Source organism: Schistocerca nitens, chromosome 2 (assembly GCF_023898315.1).
Source record: "Schistocerca nitens isolate TAMUIC-IGC-003100 chromosome 2, iqSchNite1.1, whole genome shotgun sequence".
In the NCBI taxonomy this organism is placed as follows: Eukaryota; Metazoa; Arthropoda; class Insecta; order Orthoptera; family Acrididae; genus Schistocerca; species Schistocerca nitens.
In genome coordinates, this window is record NC_064615.1 from 325,516,500 (window position 1) to 325,538,031 (window position 21,532).

Sequence of the window (21,532 nt, forward strand, 5' to 3'; positions counted from 1 at the left end):
AAACCAATAGTTCTGTGGATATAAAATTCAACAAGTTCTTGTCAAATTATAAATACTGCTATAACATTTCACTCCATCTGAAGAGAATGAAAATAAACAAAAAATCAAATTCATGGATAACAAGTGAAATCAGAGTCATAAGAAAGTCTTAGACTGCTGTATAAGTGTGCAAAGCAAAATACTACCTTGAAACCATATGTACAGTTTTATAGGAAAAAGCACAGGGAAGCTACAGTTGCTGCAGAAAAGAAGCACAATGAATCATATATCAGAAAGGATAACAACAAAATGAAAGCAGTGTGGAAAGTTAGAATCAGTGTGGAAAGTTGAAACACAGAAATGAAATTCTCGATAATTCACTTCTAATAGCTAATAAATTTAATGATCATTATATTAATGTGGCCCAAAACATAATCACAACTAAATATAATCACAGTCAAGGGTAATAACTCCAATAAATGAAACATATGCAAACATGAAAATACAAGTAATAAAATCACCATAAAACAAAGAAATGAAATTCTCGATAATCCACTTCTAATAGCTAATAAATTTAATGATCATTATATTAATGTAGCCCAAAACATAATCACAACTAAAGATAATCACAGTCAAGGGTAATAACTCCAATAAATGAAACATATGCAAACATGAAAATACAAGTAATAAAATCACCATAATACACACAAATGAAATTATCGATAATCCACTTCTAATATCTAATATATTTAATGATCATTATATTAATGTAGTCCAAAACATAATCACAACTAAATATAATCACAGTCAAAGGTAATAGTTCCAATAAATGAAAGGACAATGTACCTGTATCCCGTAACATCCAAAGAAGTACAAACAACTATCAGTAAACTAAAGAGTAAAATGACCTGCAGATTTGATGGTATTCCTGACAAAATTATTAAATATAGTACTGATAATTTTGTCTCTCAACTTGTGGCCATAATCAATGACCTCTTTGAAACTGGTGTGTTTCCAAGTAAAATTAAGCAGTCAACAGTAACACCAGTTTATAAAAGTGGTGACAAGTTTGACATTAAATATTTCAGACCACTATCATTATTATCTGTGTTTTTGAAAATAATTGAAATAAAAATGTATGACAGATTGCTAGATGCAAATTTACACAAACGGCCCTCTTCAATTTCCTAACACTTGTTTGCAAAGTTACTGGGGAGAAGGAACTAATCTGTGGGTTGTTTTTGGACCATTCTAAAGCGTTTTCTCTTATGAATCATAATCTTTTACTGTTAAAACTATATTATTATGGTGTCTGTGGTTATACGAGTGGTTCAAGTCATATTTAACTGATAGGAAACAATGAGTGCAAATTTCTCAGGATGGGAATGTGCACCATTCTGAACATAAAAGAGTTAATTAGGAGGTGCCCCAAGCCTCGGTATTGAGACCATTGTTATTATTGGTTTCTATTAATGACCTAGCACAACAGTTTTCAACAGCTGGTACTATATTACTTGCTGATTATAACAGCTTCATTATAAAAGGGAAGAATAATTATGAGATGCAGCAAAAACTCGACAGAACAGCAGAAGTGGCAGAAAAATGGTCTAGTTGTCAATGACAACAGAACTGTATGGATGAACTTCAACCATATAATGAACAAAAACAGAATCAATCTAAAATTCACATTATCAAATAGCCAAATTCAGCAAAAGAATCACACAAAATTTTTAGGATTATGGGTGGATGAGTATCTAAGATGGGAAAAACATTTAGAAATGCTTAACAAAAAATAAGCAAGTACTATTACATATTAAGAATGCTTAAAGATTGCTGCAATACTGAAACAGGGTTAAATATTTGTTATGCATACATGCATAGTCTACTGAGGTATGGTATAGTATTGTGGGGAAATACCTCTTTTGCCAAACAGTCTTTTAAGCTTCGAAAGAAAGCTGTAAGGTTAATAAGTGATTTTGCTTACAGAGCATCATGTAGAGGTATCTTCAAGTAATTAAAAATCATGACCTAACCATTTATATTTATATTTGAAAGTAGTGCTTCATTAAAAACCATCAAGTATCAACTTAGAATAGTGAGATCCACAATTATCTAACAAAGAACAGGGATGATTATCATAGGGATGTTCACAGAAAATCAGTATATCAGGGACAATGCTATTTACAAACTAAAAATTCTTTACATTGCATAGCTAGATAACATCAAAAAATACCAAACATTAATACAAAAAAAGCAACTAAAAAATCTACTAATAAACAACAATGTCTGCACCATTAATGAATACCTGGATTTTTGCTCAAATCTGTAGATCTTTCATAACTCTCTAAACAAAAATTTATAATCATCAAACCATTCCTAGATAAAACTTAACTTCTTTTATCTCTGTATGTATCTGATTATGCACCTAACTTTTGTGCCATATGTTACTATGTCTATTTAACTAAAGTATTGGTATTTAATAGTTTTAGGAAAATCAACCAAGGTATTTCACTAGCTTTTATTTTATCTGTATGTACAGATATAATTTTATAACCTAATTAAGCAAAATAATGTTTTTCTTATGAAGATGTGTTGATACTATGGGAACAGGATACAAATAGCGGTAGATGGAATAAACTGTCCTCACTAATATCTGCACATGCATGTATTTCGACAATTATCATACACGTGCACAAAGTACAAGGTATAAGAACCGATTGAATTAATATGGCGGCTCAGATGAGCGACCTTAGTCCCAAATATTAATGTTGTCTATGGTAACTATGACCTATCGATGCCACAATACAAATGATAAGATTTTGTACATAATACAGATATGTAATGTTTTATACTGTTTTGTACTTTGACAAGTCCAATATCAGGAATGTGATAATACAGGTGCCACAAAAATAAATAAATAATCGTCCAGGGCTACCAACACAAATTTAAAAATTTCCCTTTTTTCTGACTCCTGTCTGTATACTTGTCAGTCACAATTTGATGTGGAATCTCATAGAGTTTTGTGCATTTGCCTAAAGTTCCATTTTCTCAACATAGGCACTGTCCAGGAAATTTGATAGTAGGCATACATTACATGGAAGTCTGATGAATAACTGTACCTTACATAGAAGTCTGATGAATAACCAAAATCTGACTTCTCACTGAATTGAAACCTGTCTATTACTACTTTACAAGACAGACCTTGACTAGTCCATTTGACTGGCCCATAAAGAGAATGGTCATTCACTGACCTGCAGGTCAATGTACATTCCAAGGAACTTACCCAAAATACTTCATCCTTTGATGAGTGATAATACGATAAACCTCTACATAAGATTTTTTAAGGGACCATGAATTCTGAACACTGTATGGAGGAAGACACTATAAGGAGGAAGACCTCCAGTTGATAATTATAGAAGTCGAATCAAATTTTACTGAGGATATACTATAGAAAAACCAGTGAATGGTAAAAATTAAAAAAAAATTAAAAAAGAATTATCAGCAAACAATTACTTTAATAATGAACTTGTAAAATACAACTTCAGTCAAACAGTTGCTAAAAACTGTGAATTGGCACAACTAGAACACCATGTACTTAGGACTTTTTGAAGTAGTTAGGTAAACTTGTTTGCTTCAGGTTTCTTCTAGAGTGTATAAGACCCATTTCTTGCTCCAAATGAGAAAGTTATGCTATTGTTGTGTCCTCAAGTTTATGGGCCATCATAAACCTCCTGAATGTTTCAAATCCTTCAGCTGCCTTTGTATACATGGTCTCAGGTTCATCTTCCAACTAACTATCACTTTTATTTTCACTTCCATTTTCCATTTTTAATTCAAATAAATGACCTTACAAAAATTGCTCATTCTCTTTCCATTTTCAAGTATTATTCCAATTAGTTTGCATGCACAGATTTGCGCCAGGAATATCCCATGTGTATCGTGTAATCGGTCGATGTGAACCAATCTACAGTCCAAAAATGTACAGTTGGAGTGCATCTCAGGTGTATCGTGTAATAGGGGCACAATATTAAACACACTGTACAGATGTTCACCATTTTCTTACGTGGGGAAAAGAAAAAGCAAAGTAGCACCAATGAGACAAGTGACAAGTATGATGTGGTCACATCTCTTGTGACTCAGACATTGACACTGATGTGTGACTCATACTGAGCACAAACTTTCAGAGCCATACAGATCTACAGAATGGAAAATGAAACATCTACACCAATGTCTTAAATGCTATGAATAGGGAAATAATTGGTTATGGTTCCAGAAATATGAACATTACATTGAGGACATCATTATATAGAAGAAACATATTAGAGGAAACTTTAGCATTATGCATATGGGCTTCTGGCCGTGACCGGAAAAGGTGTATGTAAGATAGAGGAAAACTGTGTATGTATTACCTACATAAAGCAATATGTGAAAAATAATTAATATCTCCTCCTGGTAGCTATAGAAGAATCATACTTAGAATAGAGTTGCAGTCCTATTCTTTTGGCTGAATTGTAGAAAATTTTGCTCACTGATGGATGTTGTAACTCTCAGTTGAATCATAAGTAAGCAGACTTGTGGTTACACATTATTACCAGACTATCTCTTCAAATCTGCTTACAATAAGTTCAACGGCCAGATGATACTGTGGCTCTGTATGACCAAGTTGGCTGTCTGAGCTATTTCATTCTCACTCACTAGCACTAATGGCTGTTCTACTTTGAAACGTATCATGTACAGATGAATTAAGCAGATTGCAGTGTTACCAGCATCCATGTAGATTGTATTTTGTGCAACACTGGCTTGGTAACAACCTAATGAATTTTGGTGGTGACTGACTTGTTATTTCAGGCTGTTCCTATATTCGAAATACCTCTGTAAGTTATAAAAAAAGTAATGTAATTTGTTTATTTCCCTTTGGATTTTTTTGTTAATCTTTTATTCTTTTGACCATCACCAAGTTATCCTAGTATTCTTCCACTTGGACACTTGTTCTGATTTTCTTCTGATTATCATTACTGGTATTATATCTTGTGAATCTTTTATTAACAGGTATTATACGAACAATGAACTTTGCTGACAATGGAAGACATTTAGCCAACCAGGATTACCTGATTTGTGTCAGGCAGGAATCAGGTATGGTACAATTATTGTCATCATTTCAAAAGCAAGATCTGAGAATTGGTTGTTTATGTAGTGCCATTTTATTTGGCAGGTATGTGCTCCATAGCCTATGAGCCATGTGATGAGAACTCATTCAGGATTGGGCCACCAGAAAACCAGGCAGGTAATTTCTTTTATCACAAGATAGTAATAATAAACAGAAATGAAGTGTTCTTTTCATCATTTTCTTTCTTTCTTTTTTATTTTCAATTTGAACAAGAAACATTTTTCTGTCTGGCTCGTAAATCCTGTACCAAATAGCAGAGAATAAAACACCCTGTTTACTTGAGTCTCATCAGATCTGAAGACAGAGTCACAGTTGATTGGAGGCTAATTAGCATAATTAAATTGTACAATATTGTCACAGAAAATAACATCGTTTAATCTGACATCATTCTCTCACCAATTCCTCATACACTTGATCCGTACTTAAAAGTGCCATCCCTAGTGGCAGCACACAGGTGGGCAGTAGATTACTGGCTTTTGAAAATATTGCTTCTGTAGGTATTTAAACTAAAGAACTTGCAGAGGCTCTCTTAATTTCTTGTTAATAATTCACAATGCAGACAGGTCAGATGTTCATTTAAGTTAGTGCAAATTGTGGCAGTCTTAGCACTGTAACTATTTCACAAAAATGTAGACTTGGGCCAGATGATCGGAACTATAGCAATCCTGCATCACTGAAAATGATTTTTTATGAACCAAGAATCAGGAATATTAGAAAATAATGACTTTTTAGAGAATGAAGATATACTCTAAGAAAATCAACATAGACTCTGCAAGCACCTTCTGTCCGTGAGAATCAGAGTGCAGTAGACAACTGCATTCAGGTTGATTCCATGTTTCTTGATTTCCACGGGGCATCTGATACTTTTATACACTGTTGCACAGTGAACAAAACATGAACTTATAAGTGTAAAGATAATTTTTTGGAGTACCCCAACGGAGTTTGCAGAACTGTTACTGTTTGCAGTGTACACAAATGATTTAGTGAATAAAGTCAAAAGCATCATGAGGCTCTGTGCAGATGATGCTGTTGAATAGAGGAAGGGTTGCATCAGATTTCAGTGGAAAAATGCAAGAATATGTGAAGGATTGCTAATTAGTGCAGTGACTGGCAGTGGGCCCTGAATATAAATAAATGTAATGTGTGTCAATAGCTCAAGAGGTCCATTACTGTCCAATTATTCAATTAGCAATAAACCATTGGAAACAGTATGATTCATAAAATACCTCTGAGTACTAAGTCAGAATGAACTAAAATGGAAAGGACACATATAAATAATTATGAAAATTGCAGATTCCAACCTGAGATTTGTTGGAAGAATGTTAAAACAAAATTCATCTGTGAAAAAAAGCAGCTTGAAAAACATTTTTTGGACTGATTCTTGAGTAATGCTATCACTTTGGTGCTCTCAGGAAGCTGAATTAATAGAAGATCTAGAAGAGAACCATCAAAACATTTTTGAACATTTTGTCATGTGGTGTTTTAGTACAGGAGCGGCCAACATTTCGGCTCACGAGCCATGCCCAGGGAATGAATGCCAAAGCCCTCAGCCTCAGTTCACATTTCCCCCACCACAATGCCATGCTATCTTACTACAAGGAGGTAGAAGAGGGGGAAACTGTGAATGTGCTGCATTTAAATTGCAGTGTAGGCACACAGCATACTACTTGATTCTGAATTTCACATTTATCACTAACAAAACATATTTTCAATAATATTCAACTACTTTTTGCACACTGAAGACACAATATAATTTTTATCTGCTACAAACTGCTGGTATACAAACAGACACAGACAATTTCACAGAGTTTTGCACTCAAGTTGTCACATAATCATAACTTACTTAGTTTCATGATAAAAAAAGGCCTATAACACAAATATGCCAATTGAAATACTGTAGCACTTTTGCAACCTTATTATGGAGACTTGTACTCTACCTGAGGAAAGCAATGTCGATGTCCTGGTCAGTTTTCATGGCAAAATATCTGTCATTAAAACTGGAATTACCTTGCAGGTCAATCAGCTACATCTGCACATGCACATGCATAGGAGCCATTTCAACTGAAATGGCAAATGGTGTCCAAAAAATCTTAGGAGCAGATGTAAGGTTGATAGTTTCCCCAAAATCTTTATAGTTCCTTGTAATTGTTTCAAGGCCACACTGAATTCTTCAAACCTTGTGTTTTCTTCAAGCAAGTCAGTTTAGGGAACTGGAATGTTTTTATCAAAATGTGTGCCTTCTACAATGTGATTTTCTTTTTAAATGCATCCCCCATCAATCAGAGAGAAGGTACCTTGCAGTTTCTAACTGTGGGCAGCATGCAGTCTAGTTAAAATGTGAAGTCTGCATTTCATTCTGGATGTTCTAATTTTCATTCCTGCACTCCTTTTTCCTTCATAAATTCAACAATAGTGAGTTTTAAATAAAAAAAATCATCCCTGGCGTACCTCTTGGAATAATGTGTGCAATAATTTGTATCACCAATTTCTTCACATGCTCCAGGCCTACAAATTTAGCACAAAGTGCTTTTTAATGTACAAAACACTGAATACTGACTGTCGATCATTGTAATTTTTTCCTATTTCCTTGTCAACTAAATCTTTAAATTCTTTCTGCATGGTAAGGTAATGCCATTTCATAGCAGATATGCAATGCCACTCACTTATGCAAATTGGGAACTCTCATCCCTCTCTTCTTTCATTCCCACTTATTTTAAAAGATTGTGATGATAGATTGGTGGACTGCCTTTTTTTGCGCAAATGGTCACCGGACCTGTGACTGTCCCTCATACCATAAACAAATATTGAAGATTAAAAGGTGCTGACAGAACTGTTCTGCTGAACTCCGAGAGTTGTGATGACCAAAGAATGCTGCACTGCAATGCTAAATGAAATGTCACACTGTTCCAGGTACTTCCAAGAAGGACAAAGCAAAGCCCTGTTTGGGCCCTGGCTCGCCCATGGCCCACACATGCTGCATGCGTGAAGTTTGGCATGCCATGGTCAGCCCTGATTTATTAAGTGTGATAGTGTTATGGAGATGCTCAACAAATTCCAATTGCATATGCTACAAGAGAGAAATTATGCATCATTAAATGGTTTACTGTTGAAATTGTGAAAGCATATCTTCTGAGAACAGTCAGGGCAACATAATGCTTCCTCTCACATCTATATCCATACTCTGTAAATCACTGTGGAAGGCATGGTACAGGGTACTCCATTTATGGAGTATGGCAAGAATGACTTTAAATGCTTCTGTGTGTGCTATAACTAATCTAATCTCGTTCTCATGATTGTACATGAGTGATATAAAGGGAATGGTGATATATTCCTAGATTCATGATGTAAGGGTAGAAATTAAACATTTTCTAAGCAAGCTTCCTTGGGGTAGTTTGTGTATTTCTTCAACTATCTGCCACTTCAGTTTCTTCAGCACCTTCATGACACCCTCCTGTGGGTCAAAGAAACCTGTGATCATTCCTGCTATATATGGTCAATAGCCTCTGTTAGTCCTATTTGGTACGAATCCTGCTCACTTGAGCAGTATTTGAAACTGATCAATAAGCAATCTCCTAAGTAGACTGATTGCATTTCCCCAGCATTCTACCAATGAACTGAGGTCTGCCACCTGCTTTACCTATGCCTGGTCCTGTGTGAGCATTCCATTTCCTGTCTCTACAAACTTTTGCACGTAGGTTTACCAATTTGATTTGTAGCTTCTTGATACTGTAGTCATAGGATATTAAATTTTTACATTTTGTGAAGCACACAGTTTTAAATTTCTGAACATTTAAAGCATGATTCTAATCTTTACATCACTTTGACAACTTAACAATATATGACTGAATATTTGTGCAACTTTTTTCAGACATAACTTCATTATACACTCCTGGAAATTGAAATAAGAACACCGTGAATTCATTGTCCCAGGAAGGGGAAACTTTATTGACACATTCCTGGGGTCAGATACATCACATGATCACACTGACAGAACCACAGGCACATAGACACAGGCAACAGAGCATGCACAATGTCGGCACTAGTACAGTGTATATCCACCTTTCGCAGCAATGCAGGCTGCTATTCTCCCATGGAGACGATCGTAGAGATGCTGGATGTAGTCCTGTGGAACGGCTTGCCATGCCATTTCCACCTGGCGCCTCAGTTGGACCAGCGTTCGTGCTGGACGTGCAGACCGCGTGAGACGACGCTTCATCCAGTCCCAAACATGCTCAATGGGGGACAGATCCGGAGATCTTGCTGGCCAGGGTAGTTGACTTACACCTTCCAGAGCACGTTGGGTGGCACGGGATACATGCGGACGTGCATTATCCTGTTGGAACAGCAAGTTCCCTTGCCGGTCTAGGAATGGTAGAACGATGGGTTCGATGACAGTTTGGATGTACCGTGCACTATTCAGTGTCCCCTCGACGATCACCAGTGGTGTACGGCCAGTGTAGGAGATCGCTCCCCACACCATGATGCCGGGTGTTGGCCCTGTGTGCCTCGGTCGTATGCAGTCCTGATTGTGGCACTCACCTGCACGGCGCCAAACACGCATACGACCATCATTGGCACCAAGGCAGAAGCGACTCTCATCGCTGAAGACGACACGTCTCCATTCGTCCCTCCATTCACGCCTGTCGCGCCACCACTGGAGGCGGGCTGCACGATGTTGGGGCGTGAGCGGAAGACGGCCTAACGGTGTGCGGGACCGTAGCCCAGCTTCATGGAGACAGTTGCGAATGGTCCTCGCCGATACCCCAGGAGCAACAGTGTCCCTAATTTGCTGGGAAGTGGCGGTGCGGTCCCCTACGGCACTGCGTAGGATCCTACGGTCTTGGCGTGCATCCGTGCGTCGCTGCGGTCCGGTCCCAGGTCGACGGGCACGTGCACCTTCCGCCGACCACTGGCGACAACATCGATGTACTGTGGAGACCTCACGCCCCACGTGTTGAGCAATTCGGCGGTACGTCCACCCGGCCTCCCGCATGCCCACTATACGCCCTCGCTCAAAGTCCGTCAACTGCACATACGGTTCACGTCCACGCTGTCGCGGCATGCTACCAGTGTTAAAGACTGCGATGGAGCTCCGTATGCCACGGCAAACTGGCTGACACTGACGGCGGCAGTGCACAAATGCTGCGCAGCTAGCGCCATTCGACGGCCAACACCGCGGGTCCTGGTGTGTCCGCTGTGCCGTGCGTGTGATCATTGCTTGTACAGCCCTCTCGCAGTGTCCGGAGCAAGTATGGTGGGTCTGACACACCGGTGTCAATGTGTTCTTTTTTCCATTTCCAGGAGTGTATATGACAGCATCAGCTGTGAAACGTCTGAGGTTGCTATTTATATCATCTACAAGGGCATTAATGTACAACATGAGCAGCAAAGGTGTTGATCCATGACTTTCAGGGTGTGATGTGAGAAAAGTGAGAGTTGGGTTTCACATGACCAATGTTTTCAGAATTCATTTTGGTTGGCTTGGAGAAGGTCATCCTGTTGGAGAGACCTCATTATGTTCGAGTTCAGAATATGTTCTAAGATTCTACAGCAAATGGATGTTGGATGGTAGTTTTGTGAATGACATAATAATACCTGTACCACTCATCTTTCCAGTAATGCAATACACAGGATTTTCATTTGTAAAGGACATTCGAAAATCAAATTCAGTGTTTTTGCTTTTGCTTTGCTACCCTTGGTTTCAGTGCCTATCTCATCCATTAGTTTCTAGATACTTGCTCTGGTATCACAAGTAGCCTTTACACTTGACCAGAATTTCTTTGGGTTTTGTGAGAGATCTTTCAATAATATTCTACAACAGTGGTCACTGAGGGCTTCAGGCATTGCCTTCTTGACAGCCAAATGAATTTCATTCAGCATCTCTCTATGATTTATTTTGCACCATGTGTGCAGTAGTCTCTGTTTCTTCAGAAGTTTCTTTTCCAGAGTGAAATGTTTCAAGTTCATTATTAAGATGACATACTGCTGCCTCTTTTTCTTTATCTACATCCGGCAAAATGACCATTACATGCAAATTAAATAAATTAGAGCTCATACAGAGGTTTACTGATATTGACATTCATTCTTCCCATCCCCAGTTTGTGAATGGAGCTGGGAAGGTAGTGGTACCAGAGGTACTCCCCCCCACATTCCATTAGGAGGCTTGCTGAGTAAAGATGTAGAAAATTAAACTTATCATAATCTTCTGTACACATTAGGGTGACCAGATGTACAGAAATGTCACAAGTAATAAATATAATGTTACAGGAGTATTGCATACAAGGATGCATCCAGGATTTCATCAAAAAAGAGGGGGGGAGGGGTGGTGGGGTCTGATTTGTTAAAGAGGACCTTAAAAAAACTCATTTTCTTCATTTATTCTGAAAATTTCCATAAAGTATGAGAAACCATTTTATTCGGCAATGGTCTTGGAGTTTTCACCAAGGGGAGATATGATCTCATTACTTAGGACTGCTATATTTGGCAAACCACTAACAAGCATTCAAGCTCCAATCTTCCTTCACCCTCCCAGTCATTTTACACTCTTCTTCTTTCAGTCTGGATTTGAGTTGAGGAAGTTATCAGAAATGTTTGAGTGCAAATATTTTGCAACACCATGATTTTTACCAACAGGGCTTTTGGAATAAAGAGAGTTCTGTTTGACAGGGGATCTAGAACAATTTTTGGTAGCAAAAATGCAAAGGATTTTGAGTTATTCAACCTCACATTTTCCCAAATTTCCTCATTTAAGTAGAATAGAAATAGAATCTTTATTTGCCTTTCAGTATGTTTTCCATACAATTGGCATCATCAGTGTGTTCAATACATTTTTTTTTAAATTACAATAATTATTGTTGTACATAATTGTGCCTGTGCAGGGCAAGCAGATATGCATGCTAAAGTAATATTTATAATACAACGATTATTCATTCACAATAGTAATAATAATAATAATAATAATAATAATAATAATAACAACTACTGGTTTATATAGGAGCACTCACTACACTAAATATACACACTAGGTAGAGATCAGAACCAACCAACACACAGAAGAAACCCATAAAACCAGCATGGCAACACAGGCTACAGATCAGAATAGAAAAACTGAGAAAAGACATCAGACAGCTAACACAATTTATAAGAAATGAAATATCAGACAAAAAACGAAAAAGGTTAGGTAAAATCTCACAACAAGAAGTGATAGAGCAATTAGATGAAAAGAAGCAGAAATTACAAGCTTTGGCCAAACGACTTAGAAGATATAAAAAAAGTGAAAATAGAAGGAAACAAAACCAAACATTCAACACAAACCAAAAGAGATTTTACCAGACAATAGATAACACACACATTAAAATAGACAATCCATCAAATATAACAGACATGGAACACTTCTGGAGCAACATATGGTCAAACCCGGTACAACATAACAGACGTGCACGGTGGATACAAGCAGAAACAGACACATACAAGATGATACAACAAATGCCTGAAGTGATAATTTTGCAACATGAAGTCACCCGAGCAATTAATTCTACGCACAATTGGAAAGCCCCTGGAAAAGATAAAATAGCAAATTTCTGGCTAAAGAAGTTCACCTCAACACCTTTACATCTAACTAAATTATTTAACAGGTACATTGCAGACCCATACACATTCCCTGATACACTTACACATGGAATAACTTATCTGAAACCTAAAGATCAAGCAGACACAGCAAACCCAGCAAAATATCGCCCCATAACATGCCTACCAACAATATACAAAATATTAACTTCAGTCATTACACAGAAATTAATGACACACACAACACAGAACAAAATTATAAATGAAGAACAAAAAGGCTGTTGCAAAGGAGCATGAGGATGTAAAGAGCAACTGATAATAGATGCAGAGGTGACATATCAAGCTAAAACTAAACAAAGGTCGCTACACTACGCATACATTGATTACCAAAAAGCTTTTGATAGTGTACCCCACTCATGGTTACTACAAATATTGGAAATATACAAAGTAGATCCTAAATTGATCCAGTTCCTAAACATAGTAATGAAAAATTGGAAAACCACACTTAATATCCAAACAAATTAAAATAATATCACATCACAGCCAATACAGATTAAGTGTGGAATATACCAAGGAGACTCATTAAGTCCTTTTTGGTCCTGCCTTGCTCTGAACCCACTATCCAACATGCTAAACAATACAAATTATGAATACAATATTACTGGAACATACCAACACAAAATCACACATTTGCTATACATGGATGATCTAAAACTACTGGCAGCAACAACTCAACCAATTACTAAAGATAACAGAAGTACTCAGCAATGATATAAATATGGCTTTTGGAACAGACAAATGTAAGAAAAATAGCATAGTTAAGGGAAAACACACTAAACAAGAAGATTACGTATTGGATAACCACAGCAACTGCATAGAAGCGATGGAAAAAACAGATGCCTATAAATATCCAGGATACAGACAAAAAATAGAAATAGATAATACAAATATTACAGAAGAACTAAAAGAAAAATATAGACAAAGACTAACAAAAATACTGAAAACAGAATTGACAGCAAGAAACAAGACAAAAGCTATAAGTACATTTGCTATACCAATATTGACCTACTCATTTGGAGTAGTGAAATGGAGCAACAGAGACCTAGAAGCATTCAATACACTTACACGATCACAATGCCACGAATATAGAATACATCACATACATTCATCAACAGAAAGATTCACATTAAGCAGAAAGGAAGGAGGAAGGGGATTTATTGACCTAAAAAAACCTACATTATGTACAGGTAGACAATTTAAGAATATTCTTTACAGAACGAGCAGAAACTAGCAAAATACACAAAGCAATCACTCATATAAATACATCGGCTACACCATTGCAATTTCATAACCACTTCTACAACCCTTTAGATCACATAACATCAACAGATACGAAGAAAGTAAATTGGAAAATGAAAACACTACATGGCAAGCACCCGTATCATCTAACACAGCCACACATTGATCAAGACGTATCCAACACATGGCTAAGAAAAGGCAATATATACAGTGAGACGGAAGGATTCATGATTCAATACAGGATCAAACAATAAACACCAGATATTACAGCAAGCATATTATTAAAGATCCCAATACCACAACAGATAAATGCAGACTTTGCAAACAACGAATAGAAACAGTAGACCACATCACAAGCGGATGTACAACACTAGCAAATACAGAATACCCCAGACAACATGACAATGAAGCAAAAATAATACATCAACAACTTGTCATACAACATAAACTAATAAAACAACACGTTCCCACATACAAGTATGCACCACAAAATGTACTGGTGAATGATGAATACAAATTATACTGGAACAGAACCATTATAACAGATAAAACAACACCACATAACAAACCTGACATCATACTCACCAATAAAAAGAAGAAATTAACACAACTAATCGAAATATCCATACCCAATACAACAAATACACAGAAAAAAACAGGAGAAAAAATTGAAAAATACATCCAACTGGCTGAGGAAGTCAAGGACATGTGGCATCAGGATAAAGTTGACGTTATACCAATTATACTGTCAACTACAGGAGTCATACCACACAATATCCACCAGTACATCAACGCAATACAGCTACATCGAAACGTATACATGCAACTACAGAAATCTGTAATTATTGATACATGTTCAATTACCTGAAAGTTCCTAAATGCAATGTAACATATACCGTACAGTTAAAAGGAAATCACGCTTGATCAAGATCCGCGTCACTTTCCATTTTTAACCAGACATAACGTCTGAGAAAGGAAAGAAATAATAATAATAATAATAAATCATAACAGTTAATTATACAATCGTATCAAGATATATTTATGGTACATCTTACGTATCCATGAAAAAAGTCTTTGTTGGTACATTACTGTCACAAACACATAGGTATAATTCATATAGTAGTTTTCTGTTTCATGTAGCATATCTCTTTTGTGTCACTGTTTTGAAACTCATCATATGAGTAATATGGCGTACATTTGAGCCACATTTCTATTGTTTGCTTAAACTTATTCATTGGTAGTTCGCTCACAGCCTTTGGGAGTTTGTTATAAAATTTCAAGCTAAAGTGTTTATGGCTCTTTTGTGTTAATGTCAGCGTTGTGTATGGTAGGTCTATGTTACTATTATTTCGAGTATTATGAACATGCACTTCAGATCTTAAATTAAAGTTCTTTGTGTTCTCTTTAGCATATATTAAACAATTATAAATGTATATACTAGGTAGTGTCATTATCTTTAGTTCTTTAAAATGATTTTTGCGTCTTTGTCTTGGTGCTAGTCCTAAAATGCACCTGACTGCTTTCTTCTGCCACTTGAAGATGGTACTTGAACCCACTGAGTTTCCCCAAAGAAGTACCCTGTATTGCAGTTGTGAATGGAAAAAAGCAAAGTACGTGGAGATTAGCAGATTTTTACTGATAACGTGTCTCAGCTTGTGTAATAGAAAGAGAGTTCGAGCAAGTTTGCCACATAGATAATTTGTGTGTCTGTCCCATGTAAGTATTTGATCTATATGTAAACCTAGTAACTTGACATTTATTGTATTCTGTTCAATTGGTTTCAGGGTGAAGTAAATTTCTTCGGTTTTCAATTTGTTTATTGATAAAAGGTTGGCTCTGCACCAGTCACTGCTCATTTCAGTTACTACTTTGTTGTGTTCTATGACATCTTGCATATATTGTCCATCTGTTATTAGTGTCATATCATCAGCATACAGTACATCGTTGCATGGCATTTAATTTGAGAAGTCATTGATGTAAACAATGAACAGGAAAGGGCCAAGCACTGAGCCTTGTGGAATTCCTCTCTTTACTTTCATGGATATTGACTTTTGATAGTTTGTTTTTACTAATTGTACCCTATTGCTTAAGTATGATTGAAAAAATTGAAATGGTTTATCTACAATACCATAATGTTCTAGTTTTTTAATCATTATTTCATGTGTGACTGAGTCGAAGGCCTTTGTTAAATCTAACAGTGTAGCACAAGTGAGTTTCTTGTTTTCATATCCTTCATATATATTACTAAGGAGGCATTCAACTGCTTTGGTTGTCGATAGTTCAGATCGAATGCCAAACTGGTTCTTACTCAATAATTTATTACTTTCAAAATAATTGCAAATTCGGATATGTATGCAGTTTTCTATTACTTTTGATATAATGGGAACTATTGATATAGGTCTATAATTGTTTGGCATTTTTCTGTCACCTTTCTTATAGATTGGGAGTGTAACTGTCATTTTCAGACATTCAGGGAATATTCCTTCTTCAAGTATGCGATTTGTCAGATATGTTAGTGGCATTAAGATTGCAGTGGCTATGTGTTTAACAATACTGTTACTAAGTCCATAATAGTCCTCTGTTTTTAAGTTTCTTTATAGATTTGATAATGTGGCTGGAGATGATTTTTGACCAAGAGAATTTCTTGGTTAAGGGTGCTTGTTGTTTAAGAAGGGTTACAGCAGCTGAAATATTATCAGAATTATTTTTACCAAAAGAAGAAGAAGAAGAAGAAGAAGAAGAAGAAGAAGAAGAATGAGAGCTGGCACAATTTATAAAATATTCTATAGGCAGTGTGGCTTCCTGTTTTGCTCATATTAATGTCACTTTTTATTATATTCCAAGCTGCTTGACAGACATTTTTTGAACCGGCAATATATTCATCATTTACCTTACATTTAGCTGATTTTATTTAATATTTGTACAACTTCTTAAGGGTCACATAGTGTTTCCTGGCTTCTTCATTTTTATCACTATTATTTTTTAGTATAAGTAGCAGTGTCCTCATTTGCTTTAGCTCTGGAGTGTACCACTTGTTGGAGTGCTGAGGTTTTTTTCTGTTGTTAGGGCTGCATCTTTTTGTGATAAGTGAACAGTGACTATCTGCTGTTGTTGTTGTTGAGGTCTTCAGTCCTGAGAGTGGTTTGATGCAGCTCTCCATGCTACCCTATCCTGTGTAAGTTTCTTCATCTTCCAGTACCTACTGCAGCCTACATCCTTCTGAATCTGCTTAGTGTATTCATCTCTTGGTCTCCCTCTACAATTTTTACCCTCCACGCTGCCCTCCAATGCTAAATTTGTGATCCCTTGATGCCTCAGAACATGTCCTACCAACCGGTCCCTTCTTCTCGTCAAGTTGTGCTGCAAACTCCTCTTCTCCCCAATTCTATTCAATACCTCCTCATTAGTTATGTGATATACCCATCTAATCTTCAGCATTCTTCTGTAGCACCACATTTCGAAAGTTTCTATTCTCTTCCTGTCCAAACTAGTTATGGTCCATGTTTCACTTCCATACATGGCTACACTCCATACGAATACTTTCAGAAATGACTTCCTGACACTTAAATCTATAGTTGATGTTAACAAATTTCTCTTCTTCAGAAACGCTTTACTTGCCATTGCCAGTCTACATTTTATATATTCTCTACTTCGACCATCATCAGTTATTTTGCTCCCCAAATAGCAAAACTCCTTTTCTACTTTAAGTGTTGCATTTCCTAATCTAATTCCCTCAGCATCACCTGACTTAATTTGACTACATTCCATTATCCTCATTTTGCTTTTGTTGATGTTCATCTTATATCCTTCTTTCAAGACACTGTCCATTCCGTTCAACTGCTCTTCTGGGTCCTTTGCTGTCTCTGACAGAATTACAATGTCTTCGGCAAACGTCAAAATTTTTATTTCTTCTCCATGGATTTTAATTCCCACTCTGAATATTTCTTTTGTTTCCTTTACTGCTTGGTCAATATACAGTTTGAATAACATTGGGGATAGGCTACAACCCTGTCTCACACCCTTCCCAACCACTGCTTCCCTTTCATGTCCCTCGACTCTTATAACTGCCATCTGGTTTCTGTACAAATTGTAAATAGCCTTTCGCTCCCTGCATTTTACCCCTACCACCTCCAGAATCTGAAAGAGAGTATTTCAGTCAACGTTGTCAAAAGCTTTCTCTAAGTCTACAAATGCTAGAAACATAGGCTTGCCTTTCCTTAATCTATTTTCTAAGATAAGTCGTAGGGTCAGTATTGCCTCGCATGTGCCAACATTTCTACGGAATCCAAACTGATCTTCCCCCAGCGCGTCTTCTACCAGTTTTTCCATTTGTCTGTAAAGAATTCGTGTTAGTATTTTGCATATGTGACTTATTAAACTGATAGTTCGGTAATTTTCACATCTGTCAACACCTGCTTTCTTTGGGATTGGAATTATTATATTCTTCTTGAAGTTTGAGGGTATTTCGCCTGTCTCATACATCTTGCTCACCAGATGGTAGAGTTTTGTCAGGACTGGCTCTCCCAAGGCCATCAGTAGTTTTAATGGAATGTTGCATTTTTAATGATACATAAAAACATAGAGAAACATTCATCAAGATTTTTTATATTGTGTAGTGTATTTGGCCAATCTACCACCTTCAGTTCATGTTCCAATTGTACAATATTGATCTCTTTTTGTATTCTGGAAGTGACTAACTGTTTAGGACACTTGAAGAGAATGGCAGAGGATAGAATTCCAAAGAAAATGATGAAAGGTGTGATCCATTCAGTTAGTCGAAAAGGGAGACCTAGAAGAAGATCGATCGACGAGGTAATAATCGATATTACCAATATGGGAGTCCGGGGGTGGAAAAGAGCAGCAAATAACCGAGAAGTGTGGAGGAAGACTGTTGAAGAAGCCAAGGCTCACCAAGAGCTGTAGCGCTACTGAAGAAGAGAAGAAGAAGTTCCGTGATCGGCTACTGCAGAGCGCTTTTAAAATCTCGGACCTTAAAAAATATATATTTCCTTTTTCTTGCAGCAGCATCTTCTAATTTGTCTTTCTTTTATGCTATATAACTTCTTTCATCTCAATATTACCGTTGTCTCTGTCAGACTAAACAGAATGTTTGCTGAACTTCACTCAAAAATGTAAATAAAGCTCATTTGTCTCTTTTGTGTGATGACATACGACGTTCTCGCGAACTGTCAGCTTGGTGGTTCCGTCGACTGCTTTCCTGCCTGTGTTTATACAGGGCAAAGCCTCTGGGAGTGGCGTGCCGGTCATCTCTGGACAAATGAAGGGTTTCCTCGACCCATGGGCAATGAAAACAGTCTCGAGTGGTCTGTTTGCCCCGGTGCGCTCAGCCATAAGGAGACAAGGCGCATTCACGAGAAGCCTCTTTATGGCCATCGTTTAGCTGAGTCTCTCGTAACAGCTTCAGCATAATGTTGTCTTTGCATAAATGTCATGTCTTGTCTCTGGGTTCATACTGCCCATTCTGACCCGTATCCCGTCATGATCAGATAACTCTAACTTAATCACATCATGCTTTAGTAGATCCTGATTTACATTACTAATTACATTGTCAAGGCATGCATCTAGTCTAGTAGGTTTTTCATTTATACAGTAGCAGTTTAGTGCCTTTAGGCTGTTAGCCATGTCATTTACATTTTTTCTACTTTCCCTTATATCTATATTGAAGTCACCTGCAGTACAAATTTTGTGATTTTTGTGTTTAGTGAATAATTTGATTAGTGAACTTAGTTTTTCTATAAGAACTTCCTCATCAGAGGCTGGTGTATGGTACACAGAAGCAATGATAATTTTTTGGGTATGCAGTACTATGGCTGCTACTTCAAAACATACCTTCAGTGCAATGTTTGTGTAGGTCTATCACTGAATGCTGCAGATTTAAGTTTTCTCTGATGTAGATTGCAACTCCACCATGTGCAACATTTGTTCTACAATATTTTGTGGGTAATATGTAGCCATAAGGTACACACATATCTATTTTGTTGTCATGCAACCAATGCTCATTAATACACAGTATGCTACAGTTAATTTTGTCTGCCAAGTACTGTAACTCATTAACTTTATGTCTTAGGGATTGTACATTAACATGAAATAACATTAAATCATTTTTGTTACTGGGAGGAATACTTGTTGCTTTTTCTGTTGCATTATCTTTACTGTCCCTTGCAAACTGTTGTGACTAAATCCAACTTGTGTTAGAATTGGTCACTACTGGGAGTTTCCCTCTACTATATCTTTGAGCTGAAGCCTATAAATTGTTTTATTAGCACAGCTTAATTTTTCTCTTACAATCCCAAGTATTTTTTTGCTTAGAAGTGACTTTCCTAAGCCATTTAGATGCTGGCCATTGCTTGTATGACAAGTTCTGTTACAGTGACACAGTTTGCTAAGGGGCACAATTGTGGTGTGGCAGCAGTCTGAAATGTCATTCATGTCAATCACTGTTACATTTTTGAAATGTTTGCATACTGAATCATAGAGGTTATTTGCTTTTTTAATTTCATTTTTCACACATGGTTGTTCTATTTTAGCCACTATTACATTGGTATGTGTTAGCTTACCCAGTGACTCTTTCAGCACTTTTGTTGCTGCAACTGTTTCATTGTGATACACATCGTTAGCACCTCCTATAATTACTGCATAGTCGTTTGATGATAGATTCTTGCATTCTTCTTCAACACTGTCAACAACTTGGCTTAATCTTACATTTGGTTTTACTAGTCCCTGAATTTTGAACCTTCCTGCTGCATCATCTGTTTTCAGTTTTATAGCTAACCCTCTTCCAAAACTGTCTGAGAAAACTTTTAGGTTATTATAGTGTTTATTTTTTCGTAGTACCTTTGTGTTTGTTTGATGAGAGATTGTTTTATCACAGTTTTGTTTGGGGTATGTCTTCTTTGGACTGTCACTTGATGATCACTATCATTGGTTACATGAGTTAGAGCTGAGTATTTATTCTCATGTTCAGGGATTGTACATAGATTAAGATAACTATTCACTTTTGTGTTGTTCGTTACCTTACGGGTAGCTCGAGGCATAATCCATCCTGTGATGCTTTTCTGGAAATGTGTTTGCCCTGTGGACTGGGATGGCGTTTCATTATTTTGCGTGTCCATTGTTGTTAATTCTCTATGGCAAACTTCCTGTTGGCTTATAGAATTAGATCTTGTCCTACATTCCTCGCATTTCCAGTTTTTCAACAATTATGCATCTCTCACTTCTTGCAAAGATCATTTTCTGCATTAAAGAATATCGCAACATACAAACATGTGTGCCTAAATTAGGAGAATCTGGATTATTATTTATTTATTATATGGCTTTTAGTGCCAGGAGTCTCTGAAGAGATGCTCGGCTTACCTTCAATGCAGCACTTTACATTTAAGCAAAGGGCTGGATCTTTAAGGGAACTGAAATCTGTTGAGAAAGAAAGGTATTCGGAAGGAACTGGTTGTGGCCTATAGTAAGTGACCAACCATAGCATTTGCCTAAACGGAATACCATTTT

The 21,532-nt window shown here is 36.8% G+C and overlaps 1 protein-coding gene across 1 annotated transcript in view; it reads left to right on the forward strand.

Annotated features, from left to right (window-relative positions):
• Positions 1-21,532, forward strand: part of LOC126234390 (uncharacterized) — a 151,935-nt gene that overhangs the window by 95,020 nt on the left and 35,383 nt on the right. The window contains exons 7-8 of the mRNA XM_049943078.1: positions 5,029-5,112; positions 5,192-5,263. Coding sequence (XP_049799035.1) covers positions 5,029-5,112; positions 5,192-5,263 — 156 coding nt within the window. The remainder of the gene's footprint in view (positions 1-5,028; positions 5,113-5,191; positions 5,264-21,532) is intronic.